This window comes from Rutidosis leptorrhynchoides, chromosome 3, assembly GCF_046630445.1.
Source record: "Rutidosis leptorrhynchoides isolate AG116_Rl617_1_P2 chromosome 3, CSIRO_AGI_Rlap_v1, whole genome shotgun sequence".
Lineage (NCBI taxonomy): Eukaryota > Viridiplantae > Streptophyta > Magnoliopsida > Asterales > Asteraceae > Rutidosis > Rutidosis leptorrhynchoides.
Window position 1 is genome coordinate 3128959 of NC_092335.1, and position 25703 is coordinate 3154661.

Genomic DNA, 25703 nt, shown 5'->3' on the forward strand with positions numbered 1-25703 from the left:
ATTATGATTGTTGTTATTAATATTTCAAAGAAAATAATATTTTTATAAAAACTATAAAGTTATTATTTTTATTGTAATTAAAAATATTATTGATACTAAAACTATAAAATTATTATCATCAATAATATTAATATTAAAATTATTATTTAAAAATATTGTTTAAAAGTAAAAAGTATCTTTATATCAAAATTTGGTATAATTTTAAGATATTATAAAAAGAATTATATTATTATTTACCTTAATAAGTATTGTAAAAATATTTGAGGATATAAAACAGTGATATATAGTTATATTTAGAATTTTTGGAAATCTTTTTGAGTCAAACGAATTTTTATTAACTTTTACATATTGGTCTCGAGCATTAGGATTGTGGAACACTGTAAATTGACTTTATTTTGTTATTAACCAATATATAAATATATAATTAATTAGGTTCGTGAATCGAAGGCCAACCTTATAAGTGTTCAACGGTGTTATATGTATTTTTGCTACAAAATACATTAGGTGAGTATATAGATCTCTTTTGAACTCTAAATATTTTTGGGCTGAGAATACATGCGCTGTTTTTATAAATGATTTACGTTATGGACACAAGTAACTGAAAATATATTCTACGTTGAGTTGTACCACTGGCATACTTCCCTGTAGCTTGGTAACTATTATTTACAGCGGTATTGTAAACGCGAATCCTGTTGATAGATCTATCGGGCCTGACAACCCCAACCGGACTGGACGACCAGTATTCAACGGTTGCACAGTACTTCGTTTCGTGACTACACTTGGTACAGTGTAGTAAGATTTCATATTAAAGGGAATATGCGACGTGATTAATTGTTAAGTATGGTTACCAAGTGCTCAACCACTTAGAATATTTTTATTTAAACGCTTATGAATATGAAATCTTGTGGTCCATTGTTATAACGCTGCTAGCATCAAACCTATATATCTCACCAACTTTATGTTGACTTTTTAAAGCATGTTATTCTCAGGTACGAATTAAGACTTCCGCTGTGCATTAGCTCATATAAAGAATACTAGTTGGGACCATTTAAGTCATGTTACAAGAACGTTGCATTCGAGTCATTGAAGATCATTAAAGACATTTATTAAGTAAATGACAGAATGAGTCATTCGGATATCGAGAAATGTTAGACGAGTTTAATAATGTTTGATGTAAAGTTAGATTGCCTTTTAAGAATAAATGCAACGTTTGTAAAATGTATCATATAGAGGTCTAGTACCTCGCGATGTTATCAACTGTTGTAATTCGTTTGTAATCAATATGGACACTGTCCGGATGATTAGTTTCGGATCCTTTCAGTTGGTATCAGAGCGTTGGTCTTAGCGAACCAGGTCACCCATTAGTGTGTCTAACTGGTAGTTGTTAGGATACATTAGTGAGACTGGACTTTGACCGTGTATGCCTGTTAAAAAGTTTTGTTTATCATTTCTAGTCGGAAATCATCTACTTATCATCCTTAGGAAATAGCCTGCTTATCATTCATAAGTCTAGACACGTCTTATTGCATTTAGTGCATCGAAAGTGTATAGACGAAATTCATATCTTAGCGCATCTTAGACTTGCCTGATATATGCCGTAAATTCCTCTGTAGCCTATGAAATCTTTAGAATTATATATAGATATTCTATATAGTTAGAATATCATCCGACATCTGAAAATCATTTCACAACAAAGATCCTTCTCATTCATCAAATTGCCCTCTTGGCAATGAACCTGAAAGCACTTACCGACGAACCTGTTCGAGCAATCATTCTCTCTCTCATTTTTAGAGTATCTCGTCACGATTATATACTTTTCCATATCTCGAATCTTATTCATCCGCTCGCTTCAACCGTCAATCATCCAGTAGTACTAGAAGAAGTTAACACACTACGCGCTTGTGTAACGATTTTGGAGAAACTGGTGCGAGGGTTACGAACACCAGCTGCAGCATCATCAGCATAATCAAGTACCACCATCATCGACGTCGACAGTACCCTTATCATCCCTAAACCATAACCGCGCCATAACTCTTAACATCACAATCTGTACCTCGAATATCAACATTACACGCCTCAATATCACCATTTGTACCTCGAGTATGATCTTCGTTCTACATATCGTTCTACATCGATTAATTTCGTTCTACGTATTGTTCTACCTCATTTACTTTCGTTCGACATGGCAATTATGTAATCTCTAATGTTTAGAGATCATGTAATCAAGTGCCAACAATAAATCAAATGAGTATAATATTTTCTTTACTCATTAAATCCATAATTACATCCGATGAAAATATATATGCAAGTATATTAAAAATTCTTTCGTACAAACTGTTAATGATGAAAATATTTTAACGGGTGGGTAGCACCCGAGGAATATTTAGATTTAACATTAATAAGTTACACTGTACATTCTTCGAATCTGATTTAGCGGTCATCTATTATTCTACTCACAACCACCGATATTCGTATCCGCTTATCCCAGAATAACCATTCTCATTTAAATTTCATATTCGGATTTTGATCTATCAGAATCCAACAAGTGGCATAATGAAGAAAACATTGGATATATTAAAATTGTTAGAAACACACGATTTAACTAATTGAAAATCTATTAAGGATTCCACGCTAACTGTTCCGGCTAACTGTTCCCAGCTAACTGATTAACATTTAATTTATCGCAATTTACATTCTCGCAATTTTATTTATCGTCATTTAATTTCTGTTATTTACTTTTATGCATTTTGAGTCGGGACACATGTACGCAATACGTCGGATTAATTCTGAGACAACACGGTGCATGGGTCATGATATATATTTATTTATTTTACGCACTTTAAATAAACGGGACACGTATACAAGGTTTCGACATATCATATTGACCCATCTATATATATATTTCGGAACAACCGTAGACACTCTATATGTGAAGGTGGGAGTTGGCTATACAGGGTCGGAGTTGATTCCAAAATATGTATATACTTTGAGTTGTGATCGACACCGAGACCGGTACACGGGTCACGATATGTATTATTTAATTCGAATATTACATATATATATATATATATATATATATATATATATATATATATATATATATATATATATTTAAACTATTGGACAATCGAACTAACAGACTGCTAACTATGGACAAGTAAAATTAATTAAAATATTGATTATAACATATATGAAACTAAATAATTCTTCAAGTTTGCCACTTGATTCTATCATAAACCTCATTCGTATCTTGACAATTACAATTCGCATTCACAACTTTTCATGATTCTTGAAAACACCTCGATCGAGAAGTTGAACCCGCCGCACCTCGTCTACGGAAGAAAGAATTATGCATACATTTATGCACCTAAAAAAACTTTCAAAACCAAAGTTATAGTTAAAGCGTATTCGCGTCGAATTCCTTATCATTCAAAAACAATCATACGATTCCTTTTCAATTAGCTAATTTTGTCACAGCTCCACTTCAACTTCTCAGTGAGACTACTCTTATCATAACCTCGAAATTTATACCTTGCCCCTTCGCCGTTACCACTAGAGAACCTTTTATATTTCACGACATCATCAGCAGATGTATCAGCAGCTCGGCATCCCTTTGGCGGAATCCGCAAGTCGTATTTTGAAAATCTGGCAGAACTTCTCCAGCTATACTTATGACGTTTATCTCTAAGAATTTCATATCCCGAATGTAAAGTTTCTAAAAAAAAAAAAAAAAAAAAAAAAAAAAAAAAAAAAAAAAAAAAAAAAAAACGTCTTGAACTATGAAGTAGTTCTTGAAATACTAACGAAGCAGCATGATGTAGACGGTCTTAATGACCAAAAGTTGATGATAAGAGGAGGAAGTGTTAGGAACGCTCGATAGAAAATTTGGTACTGAAAACCGGATTGACCAAACCGTGAAGGAGACTCTGAACAAATTACAAGGACTAAACTTGTACATAAAGAATCATGATGATTCTGTAGTAAACACCTTGCTTCCGAATCTAAACCCTTACGGGTCAATCTTCATCATCATCCTTCGACATTTGAAATTCCAAGATATTATCATATCTTTCATTATAAATATCTTCAATATTTCTGAAGATGTTTTCACAGCTATTCTTATCTGAAATCATTTATTCCTCCGTAATATCTGTGTTACAATATAAAAGAAACTGTGTTAGTCTCTAAATTCTGAAATCTTCGAATTTAAAATATGAATGTTTTGAAGAAATGTTGGGAATTGATGCATGAATTAATATAATATAATGGAACTTGATCAACTTCATTATATTACAGTAAGTCATGTTAAGTTTCTAATGAAGCATGATGATTCACAGTACCATCATCATGTGCCATGTTACACGGCTCTTACATTCTATCCACTCTCCAAATATAATAGAACGTATCACCTTGATAGTTCTAATTTTCCGAAAATGTTCTGGTAATTTGACAAATTAAAATCGTACCATTACCATTTATTTCTGAGAACACTAGCGATATTCATTCCAAATTTTATATCTACGAATTCCGGACCATTGCTCGCTTGACTTGGGGACGGGAAGAAGAAACGGAGGGACAAAACCCTGCAATAAGAATTGGGGTAAAATCATAGCGAATAGGAGGAGATGTAGGATATGGAAATAAGGAAAGGATGGGGATAGTTTTATAAGTGAAATATCCGACAAAGAAATCACAGCAGATTTGTCGCATTAAATCAAAGGAAATCCTGTTTTCTAAATCGCCGAAGAACCAAATCTTATTACGTAAGATTTTCTTTAAATCCCATAAATTCCGGAAACCAATCCCAATCACGTCATCGGTTAAAACAATTACATATTCACGCATTTTATTCTTTTGTGATAGCTTCACTCGTGCGCTTCACATGATCGAATCGTCTTATCCATATCTTTCAATAATGATAAAACTCTATTATTACTTCATATTTGTCATGAAAAACATTCCTATTGTTATTATGACAACCTCTACCAAAATTTCGGGGACGAAATTTCTTTAACGGGTGGGTACTGTAACGACCCAGAAATTTCCGACCAAATTTAAACCTTAAACTCTATATGTTTTCGACACGAAAAGCAAAAACCTCAATGTTGAGTTTAGAAAGTCTGAAATCTATATCTGGATGTTTAGTTACCCTCTTGACCAAGCCTGACGATTCACGAACATTTATGTGCGATTACGATATATACTTATTAATTGTTAACGATAACAAAGTATTAGATATAATAAGTTTCGATATAAGAATATTATATTTAACGATGAGAGTAAAAGATAATAAGATTTTACAAATATCTGAACCTGTCTTTGTCAAACTATTAACGAGTCAATAAAGGTTTTTAACGTTATTTTAAAAAGTCGAAACTTTTCTAGAAACCTTTTGATAAATTGTAAATGATAACGGTCCGTGATTTTAACAAAAATAAATATTTAAATAAAACGTGTTTATTAAATATATATTTATGTATTTTTCAAAATAATTAAATATAGTCTTTAACTAAATATAAAACGTTTTGTATTTAAAAATACTTAGTTAAACAACGAACACATTTTTCGATATAATAGAATTCGATTATAAAATATTTTTATGGATTTCCAATGATATAAAAATAAAAATAATGATAAAATAAAGATTTTAAATAAGCACCAAAAGACTACAACATTTAATCACATGATTGTAAGTTAAAATGTTGGAAATCACTAAACCTGCACACTTGCACGAGAAAAATCATAACTAATTCATTCGGACTCGAAAAAGGGTGATCTTGGTGTCCAAACGACCGTAACTCAAAAATCTACAACTTTCGTGACTATACCTTACACGAATCGTGTACCCATCTACACGAAACGTGTAATGTTGTAGTTAGGTGGATCACATTGTCTATAAAATTCGGACGTATGTGTTTTATAATTTATATATCTTTTTCTTTTCTTTTCCTTCTCTCTTTCTTTCTTCTTTTATTACAGAGTATTATTTATTATTTTTATTATTATCTATATTATCAAAATTATTAAGATTATTAAGATTATCAATATTAATCTTAATATTTCTAGTATTAGAATTATTTCGAGCAATAATATTAGTATTATACATGAAATACTACGACGTGGTTCTGCCCAAATGTTTTCAACAATGGTTTCATGAGTGGGAGTGATTGAGCTAGATTATGGGTTATAGCTATGGAGGTTATGGGTAATGTTCGGGGGTTTTTCTCATGAGACAAACTAGTGTTTGTCATCTCCGTTGCGTTTAAATAATATCCTGCAATATTGAATCTCAATATTGATACGTGAGCACTCTAAACTTAACTTTTATTTACTTTTAGTGTGTCCCTGACTAGTGCTCGAGAAGTTAGGATCGTGTACATTTTTATATCTATTTTTGTTAAAATATATTTAGGATAGAATCTGAATTAGTTACTCTTGCGGTTAAGATAAGGTATATGAATAATATGTTTTTGGAAAGGTGGCGAAAAACTATAAACTTTTCATTTAGATGTCGAATGGATTCGACGGATGGATTTGAAGTTATAGTCAATTGAACTTTTGTACAAATTATCAAAAATGAATATTTTAACATTACGTCGATGTTATAAATTTCTATTATTATTGATATTATGATTTTTATGGGAAAACTAATATTTTTATTAACAACTATAAAATTTTTATTTTAATGGTTATTGTTATTAAAACTATTAAATATCATTTTACTAAAAATATTATTTTTACGATTATTATGATTGTTGTTATTAATATTTCAAAGAAAATAATATTTTTATAAAAACTATAAAGTTATTATTTTTATTGTAATTAAAAATATTATTGATACTAAAACTATAAAATTATTATCATCAATAATATTAATATTAAAATTATTATTTAAAAATATTGTTTAAAAGTAAAAAGTATCTTTATATCAAAATTTGGTATAATTTTAAGATATTATAAAAAGAATTATATTATTATTTACCTTAATAAGTATTGTAAAAATATTTGAGGATATAAAACAGTGATATATAGTTATATTTAGAATTTTTGGAAATCTTTTTGAGTCAAACGAATTTTTATTAACTTTTACATATTGGTCTCGAGCATTAGGATTGTGGAACACTGTAAATTGACTTTATTTTGTTATTAACCAATATATAAATATATAATTAATTAGGTTCGTGAATCGAAGGCCAACCTTATAAGTGTTCAACGGTGTTATATGTATTTTTGCTACAAAATACATTAGGTGAGTATATAGATCTCTTTTGAACTCTAAATATTTTTGGGCTGAGAATACATGCGCTGTTTTTATAAATGATTTACGTTATGGACACAAGTAACTGAAAATATATTCTACGTTGAGTTGTACCACTGGCATACTTCCCTGTAGCTTGGTAACTATTATTTACAGCGGTATTGTAAACGCGAATCCTGTTGATAGATCTATCGGGCCTGACAACCCCAACCGGACTGGACGACCAGTATTCAACGGTTGCACAGTACTTCGTTTCGTGACTACACTTGGTACAGTGTAGTAAGATTTCATATTAAAGGGAATATGCGACGTGATTAATTGTTAAGTATGGTTACCAAGTGCTCAACCACTTAGAATATTTTTATTTAAACGCTTATGAATATGAAATCTTGTGGTCCATTGTTATAACGCTGCTAGCATCAAACCTATATATCTCACCAACTTTATGTTGACTTTTTAAAGCATGTTATTCTCAGGTACGAATTAAGACTTCCGCTGTGCATTAGCTCATATAAAGAATACTAGTTGGGACCATTTAAGTCATGTTACAAGAACGTTGCATTCGAGTCATTGAAGATCATTAAAGACATTTATTAAGTAAATGACAGAATGAGTCATTCGGATATCGAGAAATGTTAGACGAGTTTAATAATGTTTGATGTAAAGTTAGATTGCCTTTTAAGAATAAATGCAACGTTTGTAAAATGTATCATATAGAGGTCTAGTACCTCGCGATGTTATCAACTGTTGTAATTCGTTTGTAATCAATATGGACACTGTCCGGATGATTAGTTTCGGATCCTTTCACTCTCACACTTAGGAGCAACGATTTTGCTTGTCCAGGAGCGACGCTTTTACCCAATTGCGGCGCTTTTGAGCTGGCAGGAGCGGCGCACCTGTGTCAGGTGCGGCGCTTTTGCATCTGTTACTTAAACAATTTTGGACCTAAAACACCATTTTTTTCACACCCAACTCAATTTTTCTCTCTAATAGCGGCGCAACTACAACCCTAATCACCATAAATCGACCCAATACTTCAGATTACATCCATTTTCTTGCAAATCTTCATCACTTAACATGGGAAAAGTAAGAATCTATCATTCTAATTCATTCTTTAACATGATTTGGGTGATTTTTACAATTTTTCTCTTTATGCTTAATTAGTAGATTATGCTTGAATAATGATGTTAATGTTCAATTTGTTGATGATTCTAGACTACATTGTTGTTGATTAACATGTTTTGCATGCTTAGTTACAAAGATTTCAACTTTGGATTTCTAGGGTTCATCCAATTTGGGGGTTTTTAGATTCGAGCTAAATTAGAGTGTTAGGTGTTGATGTTGATGCTTAATTGATAGTCTACCATAATAATCTTGCTTTGAATCCATTTTTCATGCTTGTATGATTTGACATTGCAAATTAGGGTTCATAAACTAGGGTTTTGACTTGGTTTGACTAATTCGAGTTGTGGTTTGTGTTACTGTGCTTGTTTGCGGTATATTGATATCATAGCATGTAAAGTTGAAATGATTTGATGATTACTCTTGTCTTAGTTAAATTTTTCAATAATTAGGCTTTGACTAGGGGTGACTTTTTGCAACTTTTTCATGTTGACCATGTTTGACCAAGAGGAACCTAGCAGATGAATGTAATGCATGTTTAGCTTATGATACTACATGTTGTTAACAAATCTATCGCATGAGCTGAATGTGCAACTTTTTGTAAAAGTTTGGTAGTTCACTAAGTCTTTGCTCATGTTTGATCTCACTTATTGTCATGACTAAATGCAATTGTTTTATTCATATTTGTTATTCACGCACATATCTTATATGATGAAACTAATTGTGAATTTTTTTGAAATCAACTTGGGAATTGTGGCTAGAGCTTGAAAGTGAATTATTGTATGCTAACTTGTATTTCTCCATAATGTTTTTCTTTGTTGTCTTGACATGCAGACCAATGTTCCAACACAGTCGCATGGCGGCTCAGGTAGTGGGAAGCATCAAAAGAGTATAGGTGTTAAAGGAATGGGTAAGAAGCCAGTTCAGGAAGTTGAGGAGATTGGGGATGAAGAAATGCCTCAGATCCCTGAGGATATTCAAAGGCTCTCTACGGACCCTTGGTTGCAAATGATCCTAATTAACCCATGCTTTAGGGATGGTTTAGCAATTAGGCTTAAAGAGACTTTTTATGTTAGAAAGGCAATTGATTGGGCACTTTTAGATGAGGGTGGTTTCACGAATGAAACAGAATGACTTTTTGAGGTCGAGTATGGAAATATGAGAATCAATCCCTGGGTCTCAATTTTAAGGTACAATGAGCCCATCTACGTTGTCCCTACCCTAGAGTTCGCCTCAACCTTATTTGTGAATTTCACGGTGTCAAGCATAGGATCAGCTACATGACCTTCCAGTTGGGGGGAAAACAAAGAACAATGAGCATGCTCCAATTCATTAGAGCCTTAGGAATCTACTCTGAGTTTAAGAATTCCTATGCCCTTTGGGACTACCTTTTGCATTGCAACATTCCGGTCCTCAACACTAAAGAATTTAATTACCCTGCAGCCTGGCATGAAATTAGTAGTGGAGTCTTTAGCCTGGGTAAAACCGTAGCCAACACCCTTAGGACCCATAATTTTAGAACAATAGCGCGATTCATCGCCAATACAGTCAACTACCGTTTTAATAGCAATGAAAAGATGTCTTATCTAGACATTTGGCTTACTCACCAAATCTTCCATAAGACACACATTCATGTTCCTCATGCGATTACCGATTATCTCTTTGACAAGATGGGAACGAAAGCGAAAAAGGGTACGGTGGGTAGCGTGTTTGTGACAAAGATTGCTAAGTATTTGAGGGTTGGTCTTTCAAGGTTTACGCCCATGGAAATGAATCCATTTGGTTATGCGGATTTTAAGGGGGGTAGAATTCTCAAGCGGGACATGAACAAGATTATGAGGAAATGGTTTGATTTTGGTAGAGCTGAGAAAGAAGCGGAGGAAAGGGTTAGGCGTGAGAGTAGTCGAACTCAAAGTCAAAGTAGCGGTGTCTCGAACGAGTATAATCCCGCTTGGATTGCAAACCAATTTAAACAAATCAACATCAACCAATAAAATCAATCATACGAGGCGAGCTATAACTTTTCGGGGCTTCGCGCGGTTTCACAATGGCAAGTCCATTGTAGTCAACTAGGCCGTGCGGACCCAAATGCTCCACAACCATTTGCTCCTACATATGACCCGTATGACCAACAACACCCGAGGAATCAACCGTTCAATGATTATGACCCAAATGAAGGGTATAGGAGGGCCGAGGAGTTCGCTTACTTCGAAAGCTTAAGGAAACAACAACCACAAGATCCGCATCAACAATCTACACCGCCAAACTACTATGACTATCCAAATTCGGACCAATACGGAAGCTCTTACTCAGGAGGGTATAGTTGGTGGTAACTTTTATGGTTGTGTTCTCGCTCTCTTAACTCTTGCTTTGGTGAAAACATTTGGTGTTTGTTTGTTGGGAAAACTTTTAATTTAAATTGTTGGTTTGTAATAATTATGGGCGGTTGGTTTGGGAAGAAATTTGAACAAGTGCTTGATGGTCGTGGTAAGTTTGAAAACTATTTTATTTATGGTTTGAATGATGGTATTTGGATCCGGAGGTTATGTGATTCCCGGATTAAACAATTTAAGTTTGATTGTGGTTTGTAATAATTAAATACTTTCTAGGAACGTGATGTTTTGTCTATGGATATTTGTGTTTGATGTCACTTTGTTGTGATGGTTGATTATTCGATTTGTGCATGCATGATGTGGTTATCATTATTGTTATATTGTGTTTGTGTGTGAAGCGTTGAATCTATCGTTTGCTTGTGATATTGGTGAAGTAAATTGTTCGGTTTCGTGTATCATTATGGAGATAGTTATTGGTATAACTTGCTTGATATTTTTGGATCATTGTGGGTTTATTGTGGGTGCTCATACTCACCCGAGTATGGCCCCACACATTCTTGTACCTTGTGAGCATATTTCAAATTGTAAGGAATGCCATATGCACTTGGCTCCTTCTTTTGGCTCAACGAATGGTGCAACAACATGCAAGCAAATTTGGTGACTAAGTTTCTCAAATGGTGCCAACAAAGATCAATTGATCTACTCCGGTTTTTATTTTCTCTTCTCTTCTCTATTCTAATTCAAAATGCCCCTCAATTTTCTAAATATTCTTTGATTTAATACAATGAGGGCATTGCATCAAACTAAATGTAGGGGAGAGTAAATCTCGGGTCATTTTGAACTTTTTCAGGTTAAACTTATCACATACGCTCTATAAAGGCTAAAACTTGCATTGTTGATCAATTTTTGGAACAAGTTTTGAACCATTACATTAACTAACATCATAAACATCTAAAATGGTTAAAACTTGTGAAAATTTTCAAACTTTTTGGAAAAAGTAAAGTCTTTTTCCATTGTGTTTCAAATTTTTGGGGAAGTAAAGTCTTCCCTTATGTTGGCAATTGTAATACCAAGTGAAAGTAAAGTCTTTCATTACTTCAAAAAAAAACCAATTGTTTAAAGCTTCGTGCTTTAGCACTTCCGGATGACTCAAGTCCATCCATTTTGGTAGGGAGTAAAGTCTCCCGAATTTCGTACTACTTGGTGTGGCACACTTCCTAATCCACACTATTTCATATTGACATTGGTTTTCTCATCATTTCAAGATGGTTCAACCGATGTATCATACCGAGGGAAGAGGAGCCACCGAGCTTCAACGTGTGCTATCTTCTTGATGAAGAGCAATGGCTTCGTGCTAGTGTTGCTAGACAACACAACCCATAGCCAAAAGCTATGGCACCTTGTTGAGATTTCAACTAACGGAAAGGTAGTAACTACTTCCTACCTTTTCTTAAAATAAGCATAAAAGTTTGTTATGTGGGAAGTAGAAAAATCAAACACTTGGAAGTAAAGTCTTCCAAGTAATCTCGGGTACCAAACTTGAAAGTAAAGTCTTTCAAGTCAATTTTTGTTCCAAGCTTGTGAGTTAAAGTCTTCCAAGTTAAGTTTGTCTCACCCGCTCGTCAAGGAATTCAAATTCCGCCCAAAAATTTAGAATTGATGGATCTCTTTTTTTGGCCACGTGGGGCCCTAATTCCACGAACCTCCGTCAATGCTTTCGCCCTATTATGAGAGAAACCATAGAGTTGTGATAGAAAGCTTGATGAGTGCTGGTCATCCTATGCCCGGATCGACCATAAAGATAGGGGTAACTAGTCTCCTACGCTTTGGCGCACCCACCTTAACCCTAAACTTGGAATTGACGATATCATATTTTGGAATTGACGAAAAATTAGGTGTTTTGGGGGGCATGGAGGTGGAAGAGGTATAGCCATCGCGGGGTTGACTAAAGGATCATACTTTTCGGGGCATGTGCTTTTTACATGAAGGAATTCTTTGCGAACGGTAATTTTGATGATTTTTCATGAGCCCTTCTCAATTTAGGTACATTTTGTGAGCTTTATGGTGATTTGAGCTTGTTGCCTATATTTTATGTCACCTTGTTTGTATAGTGGTGAATTTTCTTATTTTATGAATAGCGTTGATTTTTGGCTTGATTGATGGCTATTCCGCGAATCATACATAATTGGTCAAGGTCAAGGAGGTCAAAGTGTTGATTGTGATGAACCTTAGGCTTGATGATTTGGTGTTTGATGGCCTCTTAGGTGATGTAGTAGATCTTGACCGGGGAATGATTGTTTCGGGTAGACCTAGGTTTGGATTGTTGTTGATTTGGTGGTGATTGAAGATTATGGAAGCGTTGATTTATGCTCATGCCACTAGTAGAAGAAGAAGAGTAGGAGAATGCTTGGTCCTCAACAATTTTAAAAGGTTTTGGAGTTCATGTTAGCCAACAAAGTGCTCATTCTAAAAAGGTATCACTTGTTGCCTACATTGCACTTTGGCTCTAATCATTAAACGTTTATTTTCTCCAAGCCTTGTTCTATTGATTTGCTTGTCTGAGGACAAGCAAGGTTCAAATGTAGGGGGTTTGATATTGCTCCATTTAGACATATTTACTACGCAATATCGACCTCATTTTATTCGGTTTTGATGATCGTTGGGGCTTTAAAGTTGTTTTCCTGTGCCAAAGTGTCCACTCAAGGCAAAATGCCTAACTTGGTGTAAAATTGACCAAGAAATGTTCAAAAAGTGCAAAGAAAATGACAAGTGCAGAAAACAGCATCAAGAGCGCCGCTCCTGATTAAGGAGCGCCGCACCTCACAGCCCAGAGCGCCGCACCTATGGTAAAAGCGGCGCAATCACCAACGTTTTGTCTCAATTTCTTCACAGTGAGCAGAAGCGTCGCTCTTCGGGGGCAGAAGCGTCGTTCCTACAGCTCCAAGAGCGCCACACCTAAGCCAACAGCGCCGCACCAGATGAAGCCTAGAGCGCCGCACCTAAGTCAACAGCGCCGCACCAATTGAAGCCAAGAGCGCCGCACCTCTGTCAAAAGCGGCGCTCCTGACGCTGATTCAGCCCACTTTCCTCACCACTATAAATAGAATAAGATAGGTCATTTGGCAAGAGAGCTACAGTTTTTACTCCGAATTACACACACAAAACCCTAATTTCATCATCCATTAGAGTTCTAAGGTGATTTGGAGGAAGCAAGCTCAAGTTTCATATTCATTAGTGCTAGATCTTTCTTTTGTTATCAATTTAGGTTGTAATCTTAATTTTACTCTTTCTTATTTTGAATCAAATAGTTGTAATCTTTACTTAATCTTCATCTAAGTTTAATCTTTACTTGTAATCTTTGTTTATCATCATTTATCTTTGAATCTTAGCTTGTAATCACTCAAGATGATGTTTATTGATGCTTTCATGATTATTGCTAGTGTAATCTTTGTTATGAGTAGCTAAATCTCTTGTGTTTGCTTATCTATGAATCTTTAATGCATGATGTGCCCTTAATCTATTGAATGAAAGTTGTTTTGAATGAAAATACATGAGCTAGTGTTATTGAGTTAGCCATGAGGTCCATTGCTATGTTTGATATTGGTTTTACTTTGATTACATGAATTGAGTAGCTCTTTAAGTAATTTTAGTAGTGAATCAATTTGTGCTTCAACACCTTTGGTGATCTAGACAACTAGAATAGGAATTTCAAGTGATTATGTTTCTAGGCTAGGTTGGTTTTCAATTGACCTTTGTTCATCATAGTGGTGTTTAACTATCTTAGGTGACTTTGATGGTTAAAGGGTTTTAAGTGATTTTAACCCGGGCATAATCTCAATAATCAACTCATACATTACTTGATCTAGTGTTGCTAAGCTTATGTGAATTTGCAAGGCAAAATTGGATTAAGAATATTTACTAGTTCAAACAACTTAAGTGATAACAATTTGAGGAAAACAAGGGTCATCTAAGCATAAAGAGGATTAGATAAGTGAACACTCTTCATCATATTGATTACGCATTTCTTGATTACTCGTTACTTGTTAAGTTTTAGTTTGTTTATCGCAAATTTAGCTGATTAGTCAAAATCTCTCGCAACCCCCCCCCCCCCCCCCGCCAATCAAACAAAACCCCTAGGATAACTATTAGTTTCAAATGCATAATCTACACCGCTCTCACGGGACGAACTTGATAAGAATACTTGAATTAAGTACTATAGCAACCGGGTTTTAAGTGCTCGATAGATTGTGCGTGCTTTTTGTGATATTTGAATCTTGTATAAATTTAGGGAGTTATGTATGGTATATCCACGCCACGTCAACAACAATCACTTGAGGTAAATTCATGACTATGTAGTTCTAGTACTTATTCAATTACCGATCTAAACATATAGCAAAGTCGTCAATTAAGTATATGTTTACCCGTCTAGATTACTAAAAGTATTGAAGCATAGATCGTGTTCCTAGTGTCACATGTAGTTAACAATCTATGTAATTGAAGAAATGTACCAAACTAGCATAACTATGGTTCTTTTGATTGGACATGGTAATTTAATCAATCAAACATCATAATAACTTAAATAACATTAAAAGGTGGAACAATCCCAAACCATAAATCTTACATTAAAGTAAACACACAAGGCTTTAGCCAATCATAATAATGAAGGTTACAACGATACAATCAAAACACTAGGAATTCATAATCTTATCACTAAAATAAATGAAACCGATAGTACCTATCGTAACGTATGATCTCTTCTTCAATCTTGATGCTCAAAAGGGTGAAGAACCCTTTAGAATGGCTGGGGGAAGCCCCCTTCTCGGACTAGAACTGATCTATATTGTGGTGTGTGTTTAGAATGAGTTTAGACCCTTTAAATAGCAAGAAAAGTAGGTATTTCAGCCTCCGATGTGCCGCATCTCTTTGTGATGCGCCGCATCACCTTCTCACCTACCACCCAGCTCATGTACAGGTCATTTACAGCTCATTTTTGACGTTTTATGCCCAGATGCGCCGCATCTAAAAGAGATGCGCCGCATCTGACCTTACTGATGCGCCGTATGCCTCTGAAACGCCGCATTTAATACTTTCGAACAAGAAAACTGCACAGATGCGCCGTATCCCTTTCAGATGCGCCGCATCCCTTGAGTAAAATGAGGAAATGTCTAAATGAAAGTTGTATTGCTCTGAGTTACGGACGTCTGGGCTCTGGATTCACCTTTTTTCGAGTCCGTATGACCAAGTTATGGCCAAAACGGTGCAGGTGCGCAGAATCTTATAAAATCAGCAATGTTTTTGATAAATCATCACTTCAACACTCGCAACGGATTATACACACATTTTAACTTACTAAAATACACAAGTACGACAATTACATACAAATTGATACAAAATCGGATCGAAATAACGACAACAAATATGTATAATTTTGGCGTTATCATTGGGTAATAATGGACCAATTATCGATTGTGTGAGGTTTGTAAACTTAAAATGAGTTAAGTTATAGTACAAATTTGAGTTAATGGCGTTTTGAAGTCAAAACTAGCAAATGGGAGAATTTGACTTTGCTAAGGGTCAAAATGGGTTTTTGGGCGAATATGCGGGCTAGTGGGTGTTTAATGGCTATATGTGGTGTCTTTGGGTATTTCGAGAACGCGGGAACTAGTCTCGTTAGTTTTGGACTTTCGAGTAGCGTTAAAAGTGCAAAAGGGCGTGATTTGCACTTGTTGTTCATTTGGGCGGATCGAGAGTCCAAATGAGTTTGTATTGATGATTATGTGATAAACGGAATAGGTACGTTCCATTGGCGAGTTGCGGGATTTGGATTTGCACTTCATCGAGGCGTTAGGGTGAGTGGAATAATTATTCATGTATGTATATAATGTATTTATTTGTGTGGCGTGAAATGTGGGGTAGTCGCGGTGTTAAGACACCACATAATACGTAACGAGTGGGTTAGTCGCGGTGTTAAGACACCACTCCAGAAATTAATGAAATGTGGGGTAGTCGCGGTTTTAAGACACCGCATAATACGTAACGAGTGGGTTAGTCGCGGTGTTAAGACACCACTCCGGAAATTAATGAAATGTGGGGTAATCGCGGTGTTAAGACACCACATAATATGTAACGAGTGGGTTAGTCGCGGTGTTAAGACACCACTCCGAAAATTAATGAAATGTGGGGTAGTCGCGGTGTTAAGACATCACATACTACGTAATGAGTGGGTTAGTCGCGGTGTTAAGACACCACTCCGGGATTTAATGACATGTGAGTTAGTCGCGGTGTTAAGACACCACTTTGTCATAGAGGGTGGGTTAGTCGCGGTGTTAAGACACCACCCAGGGGTTAGTGATACGCGGTATTAAGTACGCTAATGGATGTTGTGAACTCCGATGGTCTTTCGTGAGCACCATTCCCTTGTACGTATGGTTAACCATATAGTTTGTGTATGTATTGTAGTATAGCATATTATATTTTTGAGTATATGCTATTGTTTATGCTAGTTGCGGTAATGGAGGTTATTAGCTTTATACTTGAAGTTCGTATGCTAATATTATATTGCTAGCATGTTTGTGGTATGTGAGTAGGTGGTTGCAAGTAGGTATATTATATATGTATGTGTATACTTATTGCACTCACTAAGCGTTAGATTACTCCTCTCGTTGTTTACCTTTTTACAGGTATTGTGATTGTAAGGCTAGCTAGTCGTTAGACTAGATGTGTAGGAGCGCTTGGGCTCGATGGGGTAGCTTTCGGAGTTTTGGACGTGGATTGGGGATTTGGTAATCTACGGGATTATGCTCTTGGTATTGGGTTGGGTTATTGAGTATTAACCCGTGTTCTGTGTAATTGGGTCATTGTTATAAATGATTTTGTAATGTGTCATTTGTGTACCAAGGGTTATATTAAGTTATTAAACGTAACGTTATGATATTATGTTTTCGGTTAAAACAGAGTGAAAATGTTATGTATTATTAATGGGATATTGGGACCTAACTTATATAATAAAAAAAATGTGCTTCGTTTTTGGTAAACGGAATTGGGGTCGTTACACACTATTAAACGTAAAAAAATATATATATATATTTTTCGTCTCAAAATAACTGTTATATTTTAACTTTAAAAAATATTTTTTCATTTTTAATTTTTTGATTTATGTTAACAGATTGAGTTTTTTTTTTTTTTTTTTTTTTTTTTTTACCGGTAGTATTGACCGCATAAGTACTCCGTATTACGTAGTAGATTTTTAAATATAGACAAGAGAGACTTTTAGAAATTAAGATGACAATTATGGGATATAGTGCGAGTAAGTGAAAACGTTTAACGGACCGCAAAGACGATAAGTGTACCTAACTGCAACAGAATAAAGTCAATCAGATACAAGCGTTCCTCTCCTACTAATTTTAACCCAACATTAATTTCAGTTACCTCAATTTCCGATCCTATTTATTTTTGTTCTCTTTTTCAACAAACGATACTAATTATTATTATTAAAACTCACATAAATCATCCTACGACTACTTGAAAATGGGGTCCTAGGTTTTCCGATTTTAGAAATAAAACCAAAACAACAGCGGATTATTTCAAGGTATGTATGATGTTAATTTGGTTTTGAATTGCATAAATTCAGTCATTCAGATGATCGGATGCTTAACTTAATTGAAAATCTTATTTCGTAGTTAATTGTCTGGTTCATAATACTTGATCGGTACATATAGTTAAATTCGATTAAAATTGTCTTGTTTGATGTCAAAATTGAACTAATAATTACCAGTTGGAAAGTTACCCCCAAAATGGGCTATGATTGTCAAAATTAGGGTTTATGATTATATTTTTAAGCTTTGGTTTGGTCTATTATGAAGTATGGATGAAGTAATTTCAGATTGTTTCAGAGATTGAAGGTTACATTAATTTGGATTCTGTTTTAAAAATGCTATTGATGGTTGATCAGAAAAGGGTGTAGAAAACAAATTATCCGAAGGAGGTCCATGAAATGTGTGATTTCTTGTTTATTTATGGCGATTAAACGAAAGTGAATAGTTTGCATCTTAAATTTGTTTATGTATCATAGATGTCCATATGTCCTTTGTTTTATAGGTTTTACATAAGAAATTCAGTTTTATTGTTTTGAATTTTGTTATGATCACTGTACTTCAACGCTTCTTATTGCTTTTAGTTTTTTAGGAAGAGGTCCCTGATAAATTCATGATTTAGTTTGCATGATGAATACCATGTATGCCAGATAGAGTTAAGGCATATAAGATTGTTGATTTGCTTGTATTTTCAGTATTCGCTCTGCAACAATTGTATGGTACGTTGGTAACATTTAATTCTTCTTAGAAATTAAACAACCTATCAAGATAACCTTTGTACAGAACCTGTGTCTCAATTGAATTATGAAGAAACTGGTAGGAGATCCTACCAGGAAGATTCGTTATATTTGACTGCACCTTTATGTTAAGTTATTTTATGATAATACCACATTATATTTTTCCTGATTAATTATTTGGATGGAATTTTCCATGTTTACGCCTTCATACCTAAAGGCCTATTAGTCCTTCTTTGGTGTTAAAAAGATACATAATTTTAGCTATGAAGCTTTTAAATTAACTACTTTTTGTCGGGGTGTATAGGTTTTGTTGGTGTGGCGAAAAACTTAATAATGGAAGAGGAGGATACAAGGAAGTGGGAGGATCTAGATACAGACATTCTGGTGAAGATATTTCAAGGGTTTGACATTTTTGAGTTGACTTCTGGTTTGGGTCAAATATGTAGCTCATGGCGTTATGCTGCTTGTGATCCACTGTTATGGAAAACACTTGATTTGTCAATGTTGAAATCCAACTACATAAAAATCCCGTTAGAACCTTATGTGTACGTGGATGGACGATCTGATAAACAACTCACAAGACTTCTTAAGATTTCTCTGAATCTCAGCCGTGAATGTGTTACAACTCTGATTTTCCATTTCTATTCATATGTCACTGATGATCAGTTGACATACACTGCTGAAAGGTATCATATTCACCATTATCTTTTTTCCCTTATCTTTTGTGATGTATTAATCTAAAGAAATTGAAAATGAAGAAACTTATATTATATTTAATTTCGTTAGTGAAACTTGATATCGTAACACATAGCGTGGTTGTATATCCATGATCCCTTTCATTTTGTTGGGTAATCTTGAGGCCCAAGATACCAGCCCGTTATCAGGATTAGTGGGCCACAACAGCCCAGTCAGATATTCCAGCTCAAACACGTGAATTATTAATCTCGATTAAGAAGGCAGAGAACGAGTCAGTTGACAACTGATTAGGAGCAGTAGTTTCATTAGGAGTAGGCATGGGTTCATGGCTCTCGTTCTTAGTGGGTGGTTAGATTATGATGTTATTTTGTAGTTATAAATAGAAACTTTAAATTCATAAGGTAATTGCAGTTTTGTTAAGTAATATTATAAGAACATTGCCCAAGTGTTTCTTATATCTTGCTTTATATTTGATTGTATATGTAGGATAGTTGAAATACTTGGTAAGAAAGCAAGTATACTTTGGACCTGTATGTTCCAACACATCTGTCTATTAGAGTTGGTCGTGCATCAAGCCAAACAACAATGTGTCAAATTGGGTAACATTGGCACTGGTGAAGGCGGGCAGGGTTGACTGAAACCATTGTCGTCTATATGGTTAACTGTGTATAATAATTAGTATGCGAGAACTAATTAAAAAAGTTACTGTTTCAATAATAGTAATTGTTTGCTTAATACTTTGTTCATTCATTCAGTAGGTTTTAGCTTTTAAGCGACTTTCGATCTGTTTTCTTTTAAGCTAAATTTTTTTTTTTTTTTTTTTTTTTGTAAATGTTGGATATATAACTAACGTGAATCTCACGACCAATTCATAAGTTAATTGGTCAAAACTGACCCCCTTAGTACTATGCGAGTTTGAAAGCTCAGTCTTTGTGATTGTGAATGCAGGAGCCCAAACCTGAAACGGTTGGTGTTACCTGCATGGAACCGAATAAAGAAAACGGGGATATGCAAGTCTATTAGGATGTGGAAGGATCTCGAATCCCTTGCAATGCCAAGTATAGCCAATCCACCTTATCTCATGGAAGAAATCTCCAAAAACTGCAAGAAATTTTCACAACTAAAAATCTTCGGCCCATGTGACATCTTATTCGTGCAAACACTCATACGTTGTGTTCCTAACCTCAAAGTTTTAAGTCTTCGGTGCTCGATGCTCCACTTGGACGCATTGCTACTTATTCTGAATGGATTGAAGAATCTAGAGGTGCTTAACATATCACATTGCTACATTGTAGAAGACCGTCCAGCTCCTGCTAGTAGAAGAGTGGTCGAGAAGCTTGATGATACTATTTTGGACAAGGGTTCACGTTTGCGTAACTTTTTCACGTGCAGAGATGAATCGTGCACTATGTGTCAGAGAACCAAGGCTGATGAAGGTTTTATGAGGTGGTACAAGTATGAAGAAGGTTCATGGAAGGAAGATGAGGTAAAGTCTCTTGCAATATGAGATTTTAGATCAAGAATCAAGAATATGAACAATTGGAAGATAATTTTTTTTTGTTTGTTTTTTCCCCCCTTTTTTGGTATAATTTTGCATATGTATTATGTATATATATGTGGAGGAAAGAGAGAATAAAGTGTATGTCTAGGGTGAAGCCCAAGTTTACAATGAAAAAGGATATGTAGTATGTGATGTATGTAGTGTGTGAATATGTGATGTTCAGTACAGCCCTGCATACTATATGCTGCTTTTTAAGACTGTTGAGTTTCTTTCTTCTTGGAGAACTAGTTTATTATTAACCTTGGGTACTTTGAGTCATTCATTTTTTTTGGTAGTATGTAGTGTACTAGCGCATGATCTTGCTGACTAAATTTATAAAACCCGAGTCTAAAACGAAACATCTACTTGGGCTTTAGAAAGATTTGCTGAATTTTGCGAGTAGATGTTGAATGATTTACCCTAGATGCAAGTTGCAAATGGGCGACTTGCGATTTACGGGCAATCCGGATAAGGTTTAAGATAATATTTTGAATAAGATTTTTTAAGATTTTCTAGATTAATGTGTTAGTCTTATTAGGAAAAGATGAGAGAAGACCTTATTAGGAAAAGATGGGAAGAGTATTTTGCATCCCTTTTCGGTAGGGCAAGAACGGAGCGGAACGGGGAATTCCACGAGTTCGTGAATATCAAAACAACTGTTTCTGCACAAGGATTAACCAGGAGGAAGTTAGATCGGCCCTACGAAAGATGGGGAGAAACAAAGCAGTAGGACCAGATCAAATTCCGATTGAGGCGTGGAAGTGCCTAGGAGGCAATGGGGTTAGATGGTTGACAAACCTTTTCAACACGACGTTTAGAAACGCAAAGATGCCTATGGAATAGAGACTCAGTGAGGTTATTCCCATTTACAAGAACAAGGGAGATGCGCAAATATGTAGTAATTACAGTGGCATAAAGTTACTTAGTCATACTATGAAGCTTTGGGAGAGAGTGATTGAGACGAGGCTCCGACGCGAGACAAAGGTTTCAGAGAACCAATTCGGTTTCATGCCAGGACGCTCATCGATGGAGGCGATTCACATCATTAGAAGCCTTATGAAGAAGTATACGGAAAAACAAAAGAATCTACACATGGCGTTCTTAGACTTGGAAAAGGCTTATGACTGTGTCCCGCGCGAGCTGATTTGGGAGACTCTTAATGTTAGGGGTGTCCCAAGTAGATATATAAGAACTATTAGAGATATGTACGAGGGGGCGAAGACTCGTGTACGTACGACGGTAGGAAACACAGAGTTTTCCCGGTAGAGGTAGGTTTACATCAGGGATCGGCCCTTAGCCCATATCTTTTCGCTTTGATCTTAGACGAACTAACCCAAAGGATACAAGATAACATCCCATGGTGCTTAATATTTGCCGACGATATTGTATTAGTTTCGGATTCCCATGATGAGCTTAACAGAAGGCTAGAGCAATGGAGGATCGCCCTAGAATCAAATGGCCTACGGATTAGCAGACTTAAATCGGAGTATCTTGGATGCGATTTTGGGACGAACGAAGAGGAACAAGAGGATATAGTGGATGTCCGAATTGGGGAGCAGATTTTACCGCCACAAGAGTCCTTTAGATATTTAGGCTCGATACTTCACAAAATTTAACGACCCGTCCTAATCCATCTGGACGAATACATTAAGTTTGGTTACATCGCGAGGTACTTGACCTCTATATGATACATTTTACAAACATTGCATTCGTTTTTAAAAGACAAACTTTCTTTTCATCGAAAGTTGACGGCATGCGTACCATTTCATAATACATCCAACTATAATTGACTTAATAATAATCTTGATGAACTCAACGACTCGAATGCAACGTCTTTTGAAATATGTCATGAATGACTCCAAGTAGTATCTCTAAAATGAGCAAATGCACAGCGGAAGATTTCTTTCATACCTGAGAATAAACCTGCTTTCAAGTGTCAACCAAAAGGTTGGTGAGTTCATAGGTTTATCATAAACAATAAAATTCATCATTTTGATAGACCACAAGATTTTAAATACAGTACACCTATCTCGTGTACGAAACCATTTTTCATAATGCTTAGCAGAGTAGGTTAGTATCCTTTTCTCCCCCGTAGGTTGCCTCGCGATTTTTAAATAACCGTACACATATCTCGTGTACAAAATATAATACACATAACCTGTGTATAAAAATCATTCTCTCGATACATAACATTCACTTTGCTTTCATAACGATTCACAATAATTGATTTCATTGCTCAACATGGTAACCGACCTTAACATATAATGCGCATCAATAATATCTCCAAAAACAGAACATCTCGTCTGTATAATATATAAACTTCGAAGTACTAAACCCCACGCCCACTAGCTCTTCCGTCTAGTGAACATTCTGGGTGGGGGTGTTAAACCCGGTAGCTACCTTTAGGATTCGCGTGAATTAGGGCCATACCCGATTCTAATTCTTAGGTTACCAAGCAATAATAATCAGGGAAAAATATTCACAACAATTAGTGGCAATTATCACGTCCAACTAATTCAATAATAATTCACAGAACTTCTGTCTGCATAATAATTCATTCGAGGAATGTTTTGCTTGTGTCTATCTCGTCAAACATTTATAAAAGCATTTCATGTATTCTCAGTTCAAAATATATTTCAAAAGCATTTAATAAAGCAGTTATAAAAACAGCGCATGTATTCTCAGTCCCAAAAATGTAAAGAGTAAAAGGGAGCAAATGAACTCACAATATTGTATTTTGTAGTAAAAATACATATGACGACATTGAACATATGTAGGGTTGGCCTCGGATTCACGAACCTATATCATTTGTATTTTTATTAATATACATAGTTGTAATCGAATAAATATATATAAAAATTTATTAGTTATATTCTTTTTATATTAATATATATATATATATATATATATATATATATATATATATATATATATATATATATATATATATATATGTTTCGTATATTCATTTTGTACATAAAAATATTAAATTTTGTTATGTTATATGTATTAAATATATATTTATATATAAATATAAATATCATTTGTTTGTTAATACTAAGATAATATTTTAAGTGATAACAATAATAATAATGATAGTACTAATATTAATAATAATAATAATAATAATAATAATAATAATAATAATAATAATAATAATAATAATAATAATAATAATAATAATAATAATAATAATGTTAATAATAATAATAATGTTAATAAAATGAAAATACTTATAATACTAAAAATAATGATAATACTAGTAAAAATGTTATAAGTTAATAATAATAATGATACTACTAACAATAAATATAATACTTATAAAGTTATTAATAATAATACTAATAGTATAATATTAGTAATAATAATAATGATACTAATAATATTAATTATATTAATGATAATAATAATCCTAATATTAATGTTATAATAATTAATTAACATAATAATAACAACAATAATTAATAATAATAATAATAATAATAATAATAATAATAATAATAATAATAATAATAATAATAATAATAATAATAATAATAATAATAAAATATAATGCTACCTTTGAAAGAACCAGATTTAAAAACAAAATGCCACCGCCCAGACTCGAACCCAAGACCTCTCGCTTAAACCGATAACGCCTTAAACCATTTCACCATCGGTTTCTTTCTGAGTTCATTCACAGAATAAAATATATATATCCTCTCTTCGCTACGGCCCAACAACAATACTAAGATCTCGGCCCAATTTACTAAACCCATTTATCATCATAATCCAATCCGGTTAATTATGTCTCATTGGCCCGACTAGCAACTGAAATATACCGACCCAAGTTGTGTTAAAAACCCAAAACAGCCCAAACCCAAAAATTCAAGTTCGTGGCTTTTTGTATGATACTAGGTATAGGTATTTGGAACGGCAGTGCAAGAATCGACGTAGAAGCAGGAACAGAACCGGTAGCAGGTATCATCATCATCATGATTAATCATCATCTTTGTACATCTCCTTCATCATGCGTCCTCAACAGACTCACATTATCATCATCTCATCATTATCACAGATCACCCTCATTAAATCTTTTTCGCTAACCATCATCTCTAATATCGTCATCATTCACGTTTTATTAATTGAGATAGAAACAGTAACAGAAACATCACACAACCAGATTTGGTTGTCAGATAACAGCAAAAAAGGGAAATATATATATATATATATATATATATATATATATATATATATATATATATATATATATATATATATATATATATATATATATATATATATATATATATATATATATATAAACAGTATAGCAGTCGACGGTGGTGGTTTGGGTAGTTTATGACTTGGCTCAAACAGAAACAAGAAAGTACTGCAGTAACATCAACAATACAGCAAATTAAAATAGTTGTTGTGGTTTAATGT

The 25703-nt window shown here is 34.3% G+C and overlaps 1 protein-coding gene across 2 annotated transcripts; it reads left to right on the forward strand.

Annotated features, from left to right (window-relative positions):
* Positions 1-18077: 18077 nt before the first annotated feature.
* LOC139895657 (F-box/LRR-repeat protein At3g48880) lies at positions 18078-21494 on the forward strand. Of its 2 annotated transcripts, XM_071878183.1 has the most exons (4): positions 18078-18301; positions 18898-19024; positions 19347-19728; positions 20687-21494. In XM_071878183.1, exons 2-4 carry the CDS (start codon positions 18949-18951, stop codon positions 21243-21245), a joined length of 1017 nt encoding a protein of 338 aa, XP_071734284.1. In that variant the 5' UTR covers positions 18078-18301; positions 18898-18948; the 3' UTR covers positions 21246-21494. The 2 variants fall into 2 exon arrangements, with proteins under 2 accessions (XP_071734284.1, XP_071734285.1); XM_071878184.1 differs by lacking the exon at positions 18898-19024 and having other exon boundaries at positions 18089-18301.
* The last annotated feature ends 4209 nt before the right edge of the window (positions 21495-25703 follow it).